Source organism: Pelecanus crispus, chromosome 6 (genome assembly GCF_030463565.1).
Source record: "Pelecanus crispus isolate bPelCri1 chromosome 6, bPelCri1.pri, whole genome shotgun sequence".
NCBI lineage: Eukaryota > Metazoa > Chordata > Aves > Pelecaniformes > Pelecanidae > Pelecanus > Pelecanus crispus.
The window spans coordinates 20690356-20705917 of record NC_134648.1 but is presented as its reverse complement, the minus strand read 5'-3'; the positions used below and the strand labels follow the sequence as shown (position 1 = coordinate 20705917).

Sequence of the window (15562 nt, the reverse complement as noted above, 5' to 3'; positions counted from 1 at the left end):
CTTTTTAAATTGTTGCTAAAAGGACCCAGCTCAGATCATGGCCATTTTGGATGAGGTTTGCGCATATCCTTCAGTTCTCCACTGCAGAGCTTTAGAGCCTCAGTACACTAAGGGTAGAAATGTGCTTCAGTTCCCCATTTACTACTCCATTTAACTTTCTAAAATTAGAGGCACAAAGGGATTAAATTTTATACCATGCTTTATTTGTTAAATTTCCGTATACCATGCCATATGTGTTAAATGTCAGACCTCTGACAAGTGAAAGAAATGCAGCTTGTGCTACACTGAGGTGATGCTACTATTATATGTCACATGAGCTCTGCTAAAGTGTCCATCCGTGTGGTGGGACACCATCTGCCAATTCAGTCATCCTGCGTACTGGCAGTCAGTAGTGGTGGTGTGGTGCAGATGGATGTCTACGAGGTCGTCAGTAGTCTAATGGCCATGAAGTGCCAGCTGGAAGGTGTTTTCTGGAAGTTGCCACTCCCTGCTCCAAGATAGGCAGCAGCTGCACCGACAGGTTGGTTGCATGTGCTTGTATAGAGTACCGCGGTCTCTGCACTAGCACGCATGCTTCTGCTTTTTCCATGTAAGATTTTTTATTAATTTGATCCTGTCAATGTATGTATGTATTCCATTTCCACCTCCTTTATGTGCTAGCTGAAAGGAACAGTAATTTAAGTATGCCTTACATTACAAGAGCACTTGCTGGATAACGTTCACATCACTGCTATTAATACTTTGATGTTGATTTTTCCATTTTATACTCCATAGTTAGAGGGAGAAGCATATTCACACAAGAGTAACTGGATAGCAAGTGGGATTGAGAAAGCCCTTCTAGTTTAAATATGTGGAGACTGGGGGAGAAAGCCTCTCCAAGTGAGTTAGTTTAACTACAAAACAACTGGTTGTACCTTCCACTTGGATTCTGTTATCAGTGTAATTTTAGTACATGAGGAATTTTTTTTATCTAAAAGAGGAAGTATGATGGGTAGGTCCTAATCAGATACAATATGAGAAGCCTTGATTAGATGCATTTTCTGTGTAATAAAACCAATAAAAAACCCACTTAAAGACACCAACACCATTATCATGAACAATGAGGCAATTTCTCCTGCAGTATTTTAAGTGTGTAGCTGTAACTTCAGAATAATTTTCTTCAACAACATGCATATATCCAGGGCTGTTTGGGATTACTTTGTTTACCATAGTGTAAGATCAATTCTAAATGTATGCACTGAAGTCTGAATAATTTATTTTCTAGCCCATTAGAACAATTTGGAGGATCTAATTCCTTAGACAGCTTTTTTGCCAAGAGAGCGAGTGCACACGTGTGTCTCTGTCTCTTGGGGAAGGAGAGACAGACTGAATCTATGCTTTTAGAGTAAGCCAGCCGCTTTACTGCTTGACTCTGCTGTATAAATGCCTATGAGCAATTTGTCTTGAGCAGAATAAACCACTCCTTCCACAGCCAATTGCAAAGTCCAGGGCTTGCAAAGAACCCACTACACGTGTCTTTGTACTCAACAATTTTGCAACTCAGGCACAGACACACTAAACAGCCTGTTTGAGATTTACACTGAGGTCTGTCCTGGAACAGACACTTAACTCAAATCTCCTAAGTCTTAGGGCTATGACACTATCCCTAATGGTGTGCCACTGTTTTGGCCTTAGAATAAAAGATTTTACAAAAAAATGCAACATTTGTTGGGAAGAAAAAAAAGGTTAGAGGAATCTGCATTTTGTTTCAGATTTTGCCATGAGCTGCCTTGCTTGTAAGAGAGTGGATTATCATGAACAATTAGGCAAATAATGTGTTAAACATTTCACAAGGGAATTAAAATAATGCTGTTGTCAGTAGCCTGACATCTTTGAGGGGGGGTTGTTTTTTTGTTTTTTTTGGTTTTTTTAAAGTCAACCCTGCACTCACCATGTGGCGTCAATACAGACTCATTATTTGGCTGCCAATAGATCAGGTTCAAGCTGTAGGCTTCTTGCTAATCTTTTTGTTTTAATGTTTTCTCTTTTAACCGTGACAGCTTCACTGTTTGCATGGAAGCCCCCAAATTGTCAAGAGTAGCCCTGTTAACGGTTTTGTGTTTGTTTAATTTCACATCTCAGCAAGCCCTTGAAAGCTGTCAAGACTTACCATCTCATCACTCTGCTTCTGACTGTTTGGCACAAACGAGGACTGGGGGTTGGCAATGGGGTAGGGAGACAAAAAGTGGAGGAAAGGGGACATCATAAATAACTAAGTAAAATTACCTGTAACTTAACAGCTCCTTAGATCCCAAGATGAAGAAATCAAAATGGACAGGCAGCATAGAACCAACTACAACAGCTTTCTCTTTGTAGTGATCCAGAATAAATAAACGTCATCCCTCTGATCCCTGGATCTTAGATTGGGAATTACATTGCTGTTCAGTTCAGAATCGGGGGGCGAGCAAGCTTTTTTAATATTTGGGAACAGAAAATATTCTGCTATCGCTGGAAGGGCTTCTGTGGCTGTCTTGGTGGGTCTTGGTTCCCTTAAGCATTTCCTTAACCAGGTGTTTGAGTGTTATTATGGTCATTGGACAGAGACTAATGGTATGCTTCACTCCTTGGAGGAAAAGGGGCTTTAAAGAGCAGCTTAGAGTAGAGTTAAGGGTAGCCTATGTTTCCCAGGGCCCAGTGTGACAGCTTAGCGACTTTATTCAAGGACCGTGAGAGGACATTCTGGTGTGGGAAAAGGAGCAGGGCTGAACTAAGGTGGAGCAGCCCTCAGTAGCGTGTGCTGACATTTCCTAAGCGGCACTTCATGAAATCCAGTTTGAGTCAGATGTTTAATGCTCAAAGGATCCCTTTGTGCATTTCTGGGTTTGGTTAATCAACCTAAGGAAGAGCTGTGCGTTACCGCTTCAAACATAGGAAGATAATGAGCTGCTAGAGAGCCTGATGTATATTAGAGTATCTCTGAATCAAGGGCAATATAGTGAGATACTCCTGCTGACCAACTGACCTGAAATATTCAGCCGTGATCTAAATGGGTACAGACATAGTCACGACATTTTGCATGAACCATCTCCTGGTTTTGTGATGTTTTGCGCCACTGGTAAATTCCCAGTTTCCACAGACAAGAATGACTTTGGAGGGAGAAGACACTGGAATCTAATGTCCTAAGGGCAATGATGTCTTAAGCATTATGCATTGTACCTCATAAAGAATTTAATGGGCGATGGAGGAGCAGGCAAGCAGGTCTTGCACACACAGCAGCATCCTCAGTGAGCCCCACCTCCCATAATACAAATGATAGTTGTAGGTGTCAGTATGACTCAAAGCAGTGCAGCAACATGGGGAGCATGAAAGGTGATAAAATAAGCTGCCTCTCATTGGTGCTGTTGAATCGCTTCAGAACAAAGAACTGAAGATAATAGCTAAATGTATTGCAAGGTGATGCCTCTGCTGCTGCTGGGCATTTGCCTTCATTAGGCTTAATTGGGCCATTTGTGCAGCCTCACTGTGCCTGTGGCTCCGAGGCTGATTTTGAGGCAGAATGTCCACCAGGCTGTAAAGGCAGAAGCGCAGTTGTGCTTTCCATCCACTCCTTGGCCAGTTTGGTGCTATTTCTGACTGTATTTCAGCACTCTGATTTGGTTTTAACTTGGGTGTCTGCCTCCTCTCCTTCCATGCTGTTCTGTAGTCCAGTAGACCTTCAGAGTTTTATTCCCATTTTAGGGAATTTAGTCCTCATTTTTCCCTTGGGCCATGTTGATGACTTTTGTTTATATCCCCTCAGTTACCCTAAATGATTTTCTGTGGGTTGCCCTCCTTAAGTCTTCTTCCCTCTCCTCTACCCTGGTTATTCTTCAGTCATTTTAGACCATGTTAAAGATCATGGTCCATAAGTGGGCATAGAGTGGAGGTATTTCCAGTGTGTATGGTCAGGGCATGGACTGTGCCTCCGTGGTTCTTGTAGAGGGTACTTTGTGAAAGGGTGAATATGGTGACATGGGGTGCCTGTATATGAAAAGGCTGCTGAATGAAATCGTTTGAGTCCCTGTGTCCTGGAGTCTGCCTTCTCTCAGTGGAGACAAGCAGGTTGATGCAGCTGAGGTGCATTACAATCAGGTATAGTTTGGCTTCTTGGTTCTGAGCAAAACAGACTGGTTTGCAATTGGGTGAGGAGTCCTGCCTTGAGACACAGCCGCCTTTATTGTACCTTGTTGAGGGGGAATTCAGTGGCATGCAGAGGCAACCTTAGCAATTAGTAGTAAGAAATTGCTTTGGCTTTTGTGTGTCTCTTCTGTGTTTCATTTCTGAGGCTTAGCTCTGCCCCAGGATTAGCTCTGTCTTTTTCCTTCTCTGGTTCATGAGCCGCCTTATGTTCATCCATTTTATGCAGACATTTAATTGATATGCTCCTATATCTGGCTTACTATTCTATGAACACAATTTCTTTCCTAGCCTTTAATTGATCTGGATAATAAAAGGCAATTATAAAACTCAATAAAAATTGGTTATTTTAAAGGGAGAGCAGGAAAGAAAGAAACCTAAGTGATGCTTTGCTGTGTGACTGTATAATAATGCAAAATCCCCTTTGGTTTAATTCTATTTAATTGCTCAGCTTTACTCAGATTGTTACAATTCTGGAGGCTTTCTCTCAATTATAAGCAGCATGCTTATAAATGTTTGCATTTTTTAAAAGTTCCTTGTGTATATAATAATTGTAAACATTATGTTTTTATTGTGGCTGCTGTCTGCACTGGCATCTTCCCTTCTCCTTCCTCACATGCCTGGGGAGCCTGTACTACTGCTCTCCTCTCAAACTTTTCCTAAAACAGCCAAGTCCTCTTCTGAGGATTGAATTACCAAACCAGTGGCCACATTAGGAGTAAACATCTGTTTGGTTTTTTTAATGTTACAGGAGGATTCTCCCTCCTTCTTTGTCTGGCCCCTTCACACTCTAAATGCTGTTTTGCTTCCAAGGGAGGCTAGACCTTGGACAGGAACTAAGAAGAGGTGTGAGGTGTTCTACCAGGGGATGCTCTTGGACAGGAACTAAGAAGAGGTGTGAGGTCTTCTACCAGGGGATGCTCTGGCAAGATTTGTGTATGGCATGTGCCAGGGATGGGAGACAGTGTATTGGGATGGGAATCACAGGGGATCGAAAGTGCTTCAGCTATGCTGGGCAGCTCTCTGAGGTACCTAAATAGCATAGGGATTTTTTCAATCCCTTTGAGATCTGAATCTTTGGGAATTTCTCCTTTACTCAGTGCCTGCTTTTTCACTAGAGAAAGAGACCTGATATGTGAATTTGTGTCTTGGATTTAGGAAATTTGTGTCTTTTTCTTGACTGTTACATCTTACTGATAAGTTCCTCCTCTATGATTTTTATTTTTTCTTTCTCCTTTGTCTGTTTTCCCTTCTGAAAGTTCCATAGGGAGAGATCATTTCTTATGAGGTGTGACTGCTGGGTCTACCCAGCAGAGCCGTTCTACTGCTGCCATATTGATATAGATTAATACCTGGGGTTTCTTGGATATGATAACTGAGTTTCTTTATTTCTCTCTGTTTTCCCAGTTGGGAGGCTGTGGAATCCTCGGAGTAGGCATCTGGCTGGCTGTTACCCAAGGGAACTTTGCCACCCTCTCCTCTTCTTTCCCGTCCCTGTCAGCTGCCAACCTACTGATCGTCACAGGGACATTTGTCATGATCATTGGCTTCGTGGGCTGCATAGGTGCCATCAAAGAAAACAAGTGCCTGCTGCTGAGTGTGAGTATTAAGCCGCTATGCTATTGCAGTGTTTGCTGTCTTAAGGTGCTGGTGCTATTCCAATGCATGTTACAGTGTCCTTACTTCCTTACAGAAGTTGCCCACTTGACATGGATGAGTTGCGAGTCATGTTTGAATCAGTCCTTGATAGCTCTAAGGAGCTGCTAGATCATTCCTGACCATGCTTTAAAGCTGTCCTTGGAGGATGAGACCTGCAAGAAGGGAAGGTTTAGTGATGGTGTGGGTTTCCTTGAACTCTTCAGAGAAGAGGGAGGAGTTTCTGAAGACATCTTTTGCAGTGTACCCTTTAATTATTTTTTACTCAGCTTTGGTAGCTAGCTACTCCAAATGTTTACCCTGGTGGGACTGATGATCTGAAGTCCTGGGCAGAAAGATCGTCTAGGCAGGAAACATTGTAAAGACGTTGATTTTGGTTTAAATTGGAAATCCTTTAGATTTGGTAATGCTGGTTTTGCCAGTCATTAACTCTCAAAAGGCTGAGATGTCAGGAAGCAAAGGTGCCAGCACAAGGAGACTGCTGTGAAATCAAAGATCAATAAGGTGTCAGCTGTCCATGATTTAATAGAGGCTTGAGCCACATCCCTAGTGTATTTTATCAAAATGTAATTTGATGCCACTCAGAGCTGGACTTTAGAAGTAGTGGGTGCCTGCTGTAGTTGGTGTTAGTGTATATTTTGTGTACTGTTCAGCTGAAGTCCAGGATATGAGGTGATTTGGCTGCTCAAGTCCAGGACTTCACCATGAGGTTTGGCAAACCTGAGTGAAGTGAAGCTGGCGTTTGGTTTAGTTGGTGAGTTGGTGATTCCTTTGTAAAAGGCTGTTCCTCACTGTGCTTCACATGTTCATTTTGCTCCCCTGGGAACTACAGAATGAGTCAAGGCACACAGCCCCCAGGAAAAATTCACCCTATAAAAATCTTCAAGTGACTGTGAGATTCCAAGCCTCAGCAGAGGACTCTTTCGAGACCCTTGCCTTAATCAGTTGTTTCTGCTGATTTTTAACCAGTAAAAGTCAGGACTGGTCAGTCTAGGCTAGTAAGGGCTATTTATGTGGCGGGTAGGTGGTTTGAAACTAAAATGAACAAGATAAATCGAAATTAAGGCAATTTTGTGAGAGGAAATTTGTATTGGGAAGACTGAAGTCAGAATCTGAGGCTGAAAGTCCCTGACAATTTTAACAGTCTTATAAATACCCACTTTGTGGAGGAAGTGTCTGGCCAGTGAGATGTAATTACTGGATTACAGCTTCAATGCCAATGCAGCAGGAGTCCACAGGGTGCTGAGTCTAATGATACAGCTTATATGTGCAAAATTAATCACCTATTTTGTGCTTTTTTGATTAAAGTGTGACCAGCAATGAGCAGTGTCGTCTTATGTGTCAGGATCAGGTCAGGATCTGTCAGTAAGTCCTCAGTACTGGAAGAGTTTCAGCCTTTTATCTCATATGGTTTGTTGGCCCTCATCACTCCTTTTGGCAAGGGCAAAGTCTCCCTTGATCAGCCGTCATTGCTGCAGCTAGGGTGAATGTACTTAGCCAACTCTAGCTGGGCATCCTTTTAGGGAGATGTAAATGTTTGGGGGTACTGCTCCTCCTAACACGGACTGCCAATACTCAGAATCTAATGCCCTTCAATGCACAATCTAAGGATTAATCTAATACCCTTCAGTGCATAATGTAAGGACTGTACTTGATGGATCAAGTCAAGTAATGCAAAGGAATCCAAATTCATTGTGGAACTCTTTGCATGGAAGAATTGTGAAGCTTGATCTGATTTGATACCAGCATTTCACTCTGCCTGTCCTTACCTTTGTGTACCATAGCTATTCAGCGTGGCTTCTATTTTACTTGATTTTCTTCAAAATTGAGTTATGTTAGAGCTGATTACAGCTACTTTAATTCTGAATAAGCCCAACAATAGAGGGCTGAAATACAGTTTTATTAGTCCACGTTGAATCCACTTTTTGTTTAGTCTAGAGTAACTTTCCACAATGTGCATTAAATACCAGTGAGATTTTTGAGCTCTTGTGGGTTCTTCTGTTGAGTCTATCTGTTTGGAAGGGAAATGGATGGTGGTAGAAACTTCTGTTTCTGGGAGCAAAGCCTTATCATGTAGGTTTGTTCTTAGTCTTCCTTTCCCCAAATTGCTGGTTCTATTTGACTAGTGTTTGAAATAGTACTTTTAAGTGCAGGGCTGGGGCATTTGGTTTTGGCCAGCTCCCATTTTTCTAGGTAACATAGGTAGCAAAATAAATGCTTGAATGAAAGAGCTTGCTGATTATCAAACCAAGGTTGTTCTTAGGGTGTGTGGTTGCTACATCTCTTCATCCTTTTCTTATTTTACAGGTGTTTCCAGGACTGTGTTCTGCCAAAATGAAAAGAATCTCTTCCCAAAATATCTCTGTTTTTTGTTAAACATCCCTGAGAATTCCTCTTCTCTATTGCTTTTTAAGAGGACTGTTTTGTTGCAGCTGGGGTGGGATAGGATTTACCATCTTAAGTTGTAAAGGGAAAGCTACTAAGCATTGGCAACCTTGTGTGTGTATGATACACACTGTGTTTTAACAGTTACTGCAGGATCAAGTCCTTACACTCCTTTCTGTATCTCCCAGGCCACCACTTAACATCTGCCTGTGTTCCTGGTAGTAGCTAAGTTTGCTTTTTAAACAGAATTCCTGTAATTTATGTCTCCAGAAGATATTACCACAAATGTGACAGCAACTCATGGAATAAGTTGGCTTGCTCATGTCTGATGTCACTACCATATCCTCCTGTGCAGTGCTTGGTTTAGCTAGCTTTTCCTAGCTTTTTCTTCCATTTGAAAATAGGAGCTTTGATAGTGCACAGACAGAGAAACTGAAGTCTGGCCACAAAGGTGTTTTAGATGGGCTGATGGAGGCTATTTGATTGTATGGGTAGTATATTTTGTTGCACTATTCACTGGGTAATGTATTTGGTTCTCTTAATTTGCTCTCACCTCCTGATATTTGGCAAGCCCCAGCACTAGACCAATAAAGAGGCAAGTGCTAAACAAGGTCAGGGACCTGGGATGGTCAGGAGTTAGAGGAGGTCTGTGGGCAGCTGAAACAGGTTTGTGGTGGGCTTAAAAGCAGTGAAAAGCTATTAACAGAGTACTAAAATGGAAGCAAGAAGTAAAAGCTAGGATGTTAGGTCCCTTGCATGTTTCAGTAGTCTGTATGCAGTAGTCTGAAGTGAGGTGTGGAATGGACAAAAAGAAAAGGAAGTGGAATAAGCCAAGCTGGAGGAGTAACCAGGGATGCTATCATGGTGGGATGGCAGATACTCAGGTTATAACCTATGTATATGAGATCAAACATTGCTCCACTGAGCAGAACATTGCTGTGCATCTCTGAGTAGCAGGTTTCACTGACCTCCCCCTTTCCTCTGCTCAATACAGTGTGAGAGAAAGTCTGGGATGTTAAGTATGACCATAGACAGTAATAAAGATGATGTGAATGTCATCTGGTTCTCCAGATGCTCTGCCTGTACTGTATTCCTGTTGCCTCCTGCTCTGAAATCACGCCTTTAAGATCTCCTTGAAGACACTTATGGAATTATAAGCATACGGACCACATGGACATGCCTGGTTTAATCAAGAATAATTTGGATCTCCACTTACTGTGATTTCCTGTAGTGCACTCCACCTAATGATAGGTTGGTGGTAGTCTTTAGACCTTAAAGGACTGGAAAGATGAATTTCCCATGCAACAGGAGCACCTCTTGTTCTGCTTCCTAAAAGCAGGAGAAAGAGGGAAGGATGTGGCAGTTACAAGTTGGGGAAGGATGTAATTGGGAGGATGTGCTGCTCTTATTGGGATGGTGGTTTGGAGGGAGACATTGGAAGTATTGCAGGAGGCATGGAGCACCACTGGGATCCTAAAATGGACTTGGAGGGAGCAGGGCAGGAAGAACTACTAGCTCAATCCACCTGCATTGAAGAAGCAGAATTTTATGTGGTGTTGGACGCAGCAACATGTTTGCGTATGGTCTTGCCTTATGAATAGTGCTACTGTTCGATGATGTGGTAAGGAATGAGATTTCCTGAGAAGTCTGCTTGAGTGAATGAGAAATGAGCAGTATCAAAGAGACATTTCGGTGTACTTATATTTCATACGATAGGTTGCAGAGCAGATGATACTCTGATCCTGTATCTTTGTGTTCTCCACATATGACATTTGTATTGGGTTGTCAGAGCAAACCTGTAAGCTCTTTGGTATTAGGCTGCTGTGATGTTAGGTGTAATTGCTTTTACCTCTGCCATTTGTCAATGACTTTTGAAAGAAAGGAGGACAGACAAAGTCTTTTAAGTAGCATAGGACAGATGGAGAAAGGAGGTCAAAAGCAGAAGTAAAGTTTAATTTGTAAATGAGACTTTTGCACAGCTGCGTGCCGTGGTCAGGAATGATCCATGTTAACTCTCTGAATAGAGTGTTTAGATAGCCTAAAGCTTCACAGTTTTACTGATGTGAAAGGACTTACCTGGTGTCCACCAACTAAGGAGCTGGCAGATATTCATTACTCAGTGGCAATGTATAGCTAGGACAATGCCTCATTAATCTCTTAAGAAACAGGCCCATTCCTATTTCTCTGCATTCAGAGGAATAGAATAATATGAAAATGTTAATATTTTAATAGAGCATGAAAAAAAAAAATTAAAAGGAAACCTCAACCATCCCATGCGTTCTGCAAAAATACACAGATGGGGTGAGTTGCGCAGCTGTCATTCTAAGATCTCGGTGAACAAAGAATGGATGTTTACAATGATTCTTATTTGCTCCAGCTACAATGTGAAAGAAGATAAACTTTTCCATCATTAGATTTCCTTAGGGAAATCAGAGCAACTAGCACTTCTTGAAATAAGTATGCAACCTGGTGTATATAATCTTGCATCTGAATGTAGATGCAAATTGATGAGTGAAGCAGGCAAACAATGCTTTCTTGCTTCAGTAAGATTCCTTTGACGTTTCTGCTATTCTTGTTGCTCAAGATTGTATAATGGAGGTCCCTCTGCTACAAGGTCAGCTGTAATTAGAAAATGCAGCTTTGTTCTGATGGGTTGGGTCACCGTCCTGAACAGGTGACAGAGGTAATAAGCTAAGAGTCTGACTTGAGAAAGTTAATTTATAGACTTCTATTGATTTTTTTTTCCACAGGTATTTGATCTTGCACTGCAGGATCATCTAGCTGTACTGCAAATCTCTATAGGCTATCTTGAAACAAAATTAGGAATCTGGTTTTGCTCCATTACCCTTTGCAAATGTGTTATAGTTCTAATCTGCATCAGAGCTATTAGTTGTATCCATCATCTTCGTGAATTTTAGCAAAATGTTTAGCTTGAGTGCTTTTAACCCCACTGCAATGGATGTGCTTTTCAGCTGAGGGCAGGCCCTTGCAGAAGAATAGGCACCAGCTTGCTGTACCACTCTAGCACGATCAGTTATGACAACTGGATCATAGTACCGACTTTAGGCAGGTGCTGTATGTACATGTGCACATGCCATTGCTCTACGCTAAAGAAGTTTATGCCTGATTGAGTACTTTTTTCTCTTTCATGCTCAAATGTTGACCTAGCTGATCCTTAAGTGTCTGTGTAAACATTGTCTTTTAGGTTAATTGCTTAAGATCTATGTTTGAGGAGCTAAATTACCTGAATTCTCTGCCTTTCATACATGTTAGCAGAGATCTGTATTTGTATGCTTGCACTGAAAAAGGTCGTTATTCCATGGATAGTCCAGGTTAAAAATGTCAGCTCTGGACATTAAATCATGATGGATTATATTATTTATTATCTGTATTACAGTATCCCCTGCAGGCAGCCCATGAGATTAGGATGCTTGTTCTGTATGAAACTCATGGTAAGAGGAGGTCCCTGACCAGTAGAGCTTACCATCTAAATAGATAAGACAAATGGAAAGTATTATTGTCCTCATTAGACAAATGAGGAGCTGCAGCACAGTGAAACTAAATGCATTGTGTAGGTTGCACTGGGAGATTGTGGGAGAGCGATGAAGCAAACCCAAATTGTCTAAATCTCAACTCGGTGCTTTTCTCATCTTTCTCTGATTACAGTAGAACACGTCTAGGTGTCCTGTGTGCTACAGTGACCTTTAAGAAGTTTTTGGTCCATGTTTCCGTAATAGTAACGACAATTTTGATTTCTTTCATCATATGTGTTATGTCCAAATGATAAATAAATATCCCAAAGCAAAATTAATTCTCAATTTTTATCATGTTGAAAGTGCCTAATCGGCATGATTAGCTGGTTTCCACGAGCTCCACTGCAGGCTGTCCCAGCTGAGCTGATCACCCTAATTGCAACGTTACCTTCAGTTAAATGGGAAATAAGACATTCAGAGAAGCTGCCAGAAAGGGCATGTGAACATGGTCTAATGCAAATTTTTTGCAAATAGGAACTTACTTTTGGTCCAGGAAATCATAGTCACTGGTAAAAACCAGTATTGGGCCCTTTGTGAAGGCATGTATAGATGCCATGTTTCCAGACACTTGCAACTTAAATAATAACCCATGTCCTAGAAGAAAATAAGATCCATAGGCAGTTTTATATTTCACCCTCTGATTTCATGACACTTTTTTTTTCTCCAATGATTTGGTACAAAGAACACATTCTTCTGCTCCTGGTTGGTATGTGCAACATGGCCAATAATCCAGTCAAAAGAGGTAGATGGTAAGTCTTGCTTGTGTAGACCTTAAGGCCTAAAAAGGCCTTAAGTTGACATAGGTGATTCTTCACCACGCACTGCCCATACAGGAATATATTAGAAAGGGGAAAGGGCTTGAAGTAGACAAAATGCTGATTCCTTTCTGATTACCCGAAGCCAGCTGCCTTATTATAAAGCACCAAAGTTGGTGTCGTGGTTTAGCCTCAGCCAGCAACTAAGCACCACGCAGCCGCTTGCTCACTCCCCCTGCCCCGGTGGGATGGGGGAGAGAATTGGAGGAGTAAGAGTGAGAAACACTCCTGGGTTGAGATAAGAACAGTTTAATAATTGAAATAAAGTAAAATAGTAGTGATAATAGTAACAGTATAATAATGATATACAAAGCAAGTGATGCACAATGCAATTGCTTACCACCCGCCGATGGATACCCAGACAGTTCCTGAGCAGCAATCGCTGTTCCTCGGCCAACTCCCCCCCAGTTTATATACTGAGCATGATATCATATGGTATGGAATAGCCCTTTGGTCAGTTTGGATCAACTATTCTGGCTGTGCCCGCTCCCACTTTCTTGTGCACCTGGCAGAGCCTGGGAAGCTGCAAAGTCCTTGACTAACATAAGCAGTACTTAGCAACAACTAAAACTTCAGTGTGTTATCAACATTCTTCTCCTACTAAATTCAAAACACAGCACTATGCCAGCTACTAGGAAGAAAATTAACTCTATTCCAGACGAAACCATGACAGTTGGGTATGTTCCATCAGATTAAGGATTACATAAGTAGGAAGATGGTTTAGATACACCCTCTTTCCCCTTACTCCTAATTTGCGGATAAGCTTGGTTGTTTTTTTGGGTTTTTTTTGTAGAAAAGCTGAAATAATGATTAATGAGAAGGGGAAAGAAGATAATCATTAACAGACAGATCTATGCATTCAGCTTAATTTAAATGAGAACCTCACGTTAATAAACAAGGAGTTCATCACAGTTGCTGGAATGAATAAGATCTGAATTAAACCTTGATATTAGGTCAGGACCAGCTGTGGAAAGAGCTGATACTATATATGTATCTGAACAACTGTCCAGACATCAAAAGGCTCTTATTTATGGAATAGTCCAAGGGGAAAATGAGTGCCCGTGATGTTTTATACTGCGCTGTTTAGAGTTTTCTGAACTTCAGCCAGCCCATCTGTAAGTGAAATAGCAATAAAGAAAATGAGGAAGAAGTTAATGAGTGGGAAAAAAAGGAGAATAAAAAAACTTACTGTTTTCAGTAGTGTCACTTGATCAAATCAGACAGCTGACAGCTGAAACTCCATTGGTGACAGGGAATTATTTCAGAGTGACTAAATGGGAAAGAAATAGCCCGTGAATGACTTAATCTCAGTATTTTAACACTACAGACCAAACAGTGGATTCTCATTCCAGCTTAGCACATGGGCTTGTGTTCTTTTAGTAATCCGAGTAGCAAAATCAGGGAAATTATGGCTGCAGCCACAGCAGCAAGCAACTGATGCAAAGACAAGGAAGATACCATACACATAGCCTGAGAGCATTATACACCATGTGTAACACTTCTCTGTGTAGTGCTGTGTTGCATATGAAAGCCCTAACTTGCTGTTTGGACCATAAGTACTGAGCACCAAACTCCCCTAGTTTTGCTGTGTCTCCTTTATTATTAAAAATCTGCTCCTCATTGCCTTTCAGTTTTTAGCTCCTTCCGCTTGGCTGATACTGAAATTCAGGAGCGAATGGGACCTGAGTCCTCCTCTTTCTCCTTTCTTTTCTTCAGCTCTCGTAGCAGTTAATCAAAGAACCTGGGAACAGAGGAGAGAAAGGATAAATTTGTTTTTCTTCCCTCCTGTTTTTAGACTTGAGCCTACGCTCGGTGTGTAGGAAGGGCTTACCTCATAGGGTAGTATTCATTTTTCTAATATACACCGATGCAATACCACTAGTGCCTGGTATGCTTTGAATCATAGAGTCATAGAATATCTCAAGTTGGAAGGGGCCCATTAGGATCAATGAGTCCAGCTCCCTGCTCCTCGCAGGACTACCCAAAACTAAACTATATGACTAAGAGCATCATCCAGATGCTCCTTGATTTCTGACAGGCTTGGTGCTGTGACCACTTCCCTGGGGAGCCCATTCCAGTGACCGACTACCCTCTCAGGGAAGAACCTTTTCCCAATGTCCCTGTTCCTTTTTGTTTGCCAAGATGCTGCTTTTATGGCAGTCAAACACTGTGACAGTGCCACGTGCAGGAGTCAGTGGAGCTATACTAATTTATATAAAGGCTTAATCGGTTTGTCTAAATGGCTATCAGTGTTTCTGAGCTCCTAACTCCTGGTTGATTAATCCATTAACTAGTAGTTGTTAACTGTGTATTAGCAACACCAGCTTCTCTGACAGTCTACACAGGCTCAAGATCCCCTATCACTTAGAAAGCCTCCCTCACCCCATCTTTTTTCTCGGCATTCAACCAATTCTCACATACCAGAGTTTCTTGAAAAGAAACTTGGTTCTGAGCCATGTCAAAAGGGGACCCAGAAACCAAGCCTCATCTTGTCCTACTACTGTCTGTAAGGATTTGAGGTAGGTCACAGATACCTCACTCCACATCAAATTAGCAGGACAATTAAGTAATCCAGTGAACCTCATGGTGGAAGAGCAGAGCATAAGACTACATGGTGGTCAGGAAAACCCTTTCAAGGAAGCCTGTTTTCTGCCAGAGCTTGCAGTCTCCGGACAGACATGTTCATTGTCTGATCTATAAGACTGGCATCTGCTGATTTTGATGGGCTTTTGCTCCAGACCTAGGGTCACCTGCAAGATCTGGTAGGCAACAGAATTACTCCCATTTGGAAAGTAAAGGGCAGGTAACTTGTGTGCTCCTTCCAGCCCAGACATTCATGTAACTTTTGAGCAATAACATTTGATTTTTTTTTTTTTCCTAACAGTAAAATTATCTCCTCAGATAGAAAGCCATAGGCTTACCAAAGCAGCATGTATGCTTATATTCCCAATCATTCATTTGCTATTTTACCCACCTTAACACTGCTTCTTAAATTAAAGAGCAACATTGGCTTTTTTT

General features: G+C 41.6%; 1 protein-coding gene across 1 annotated transcript in view; it reads left to right on the top strand.

The window, feature by feature from the left end:
* Positions 1-15562, top strand: part of TSPAN4 (tetraspanin 4) — a 205032-nt gene that overhangs the window by 126995 nt on the left and 62475 nt on the right. The window contains exon 2 of the mRNA XM_075712529.1: positions 5563-5754. Coding sequence (XP_075568644.1) covers positions 5563-5754 — 192 coding nt within the window. The remainder of the gene's footprint in view (positions 1-5562; positions 5755-15562) is intronic.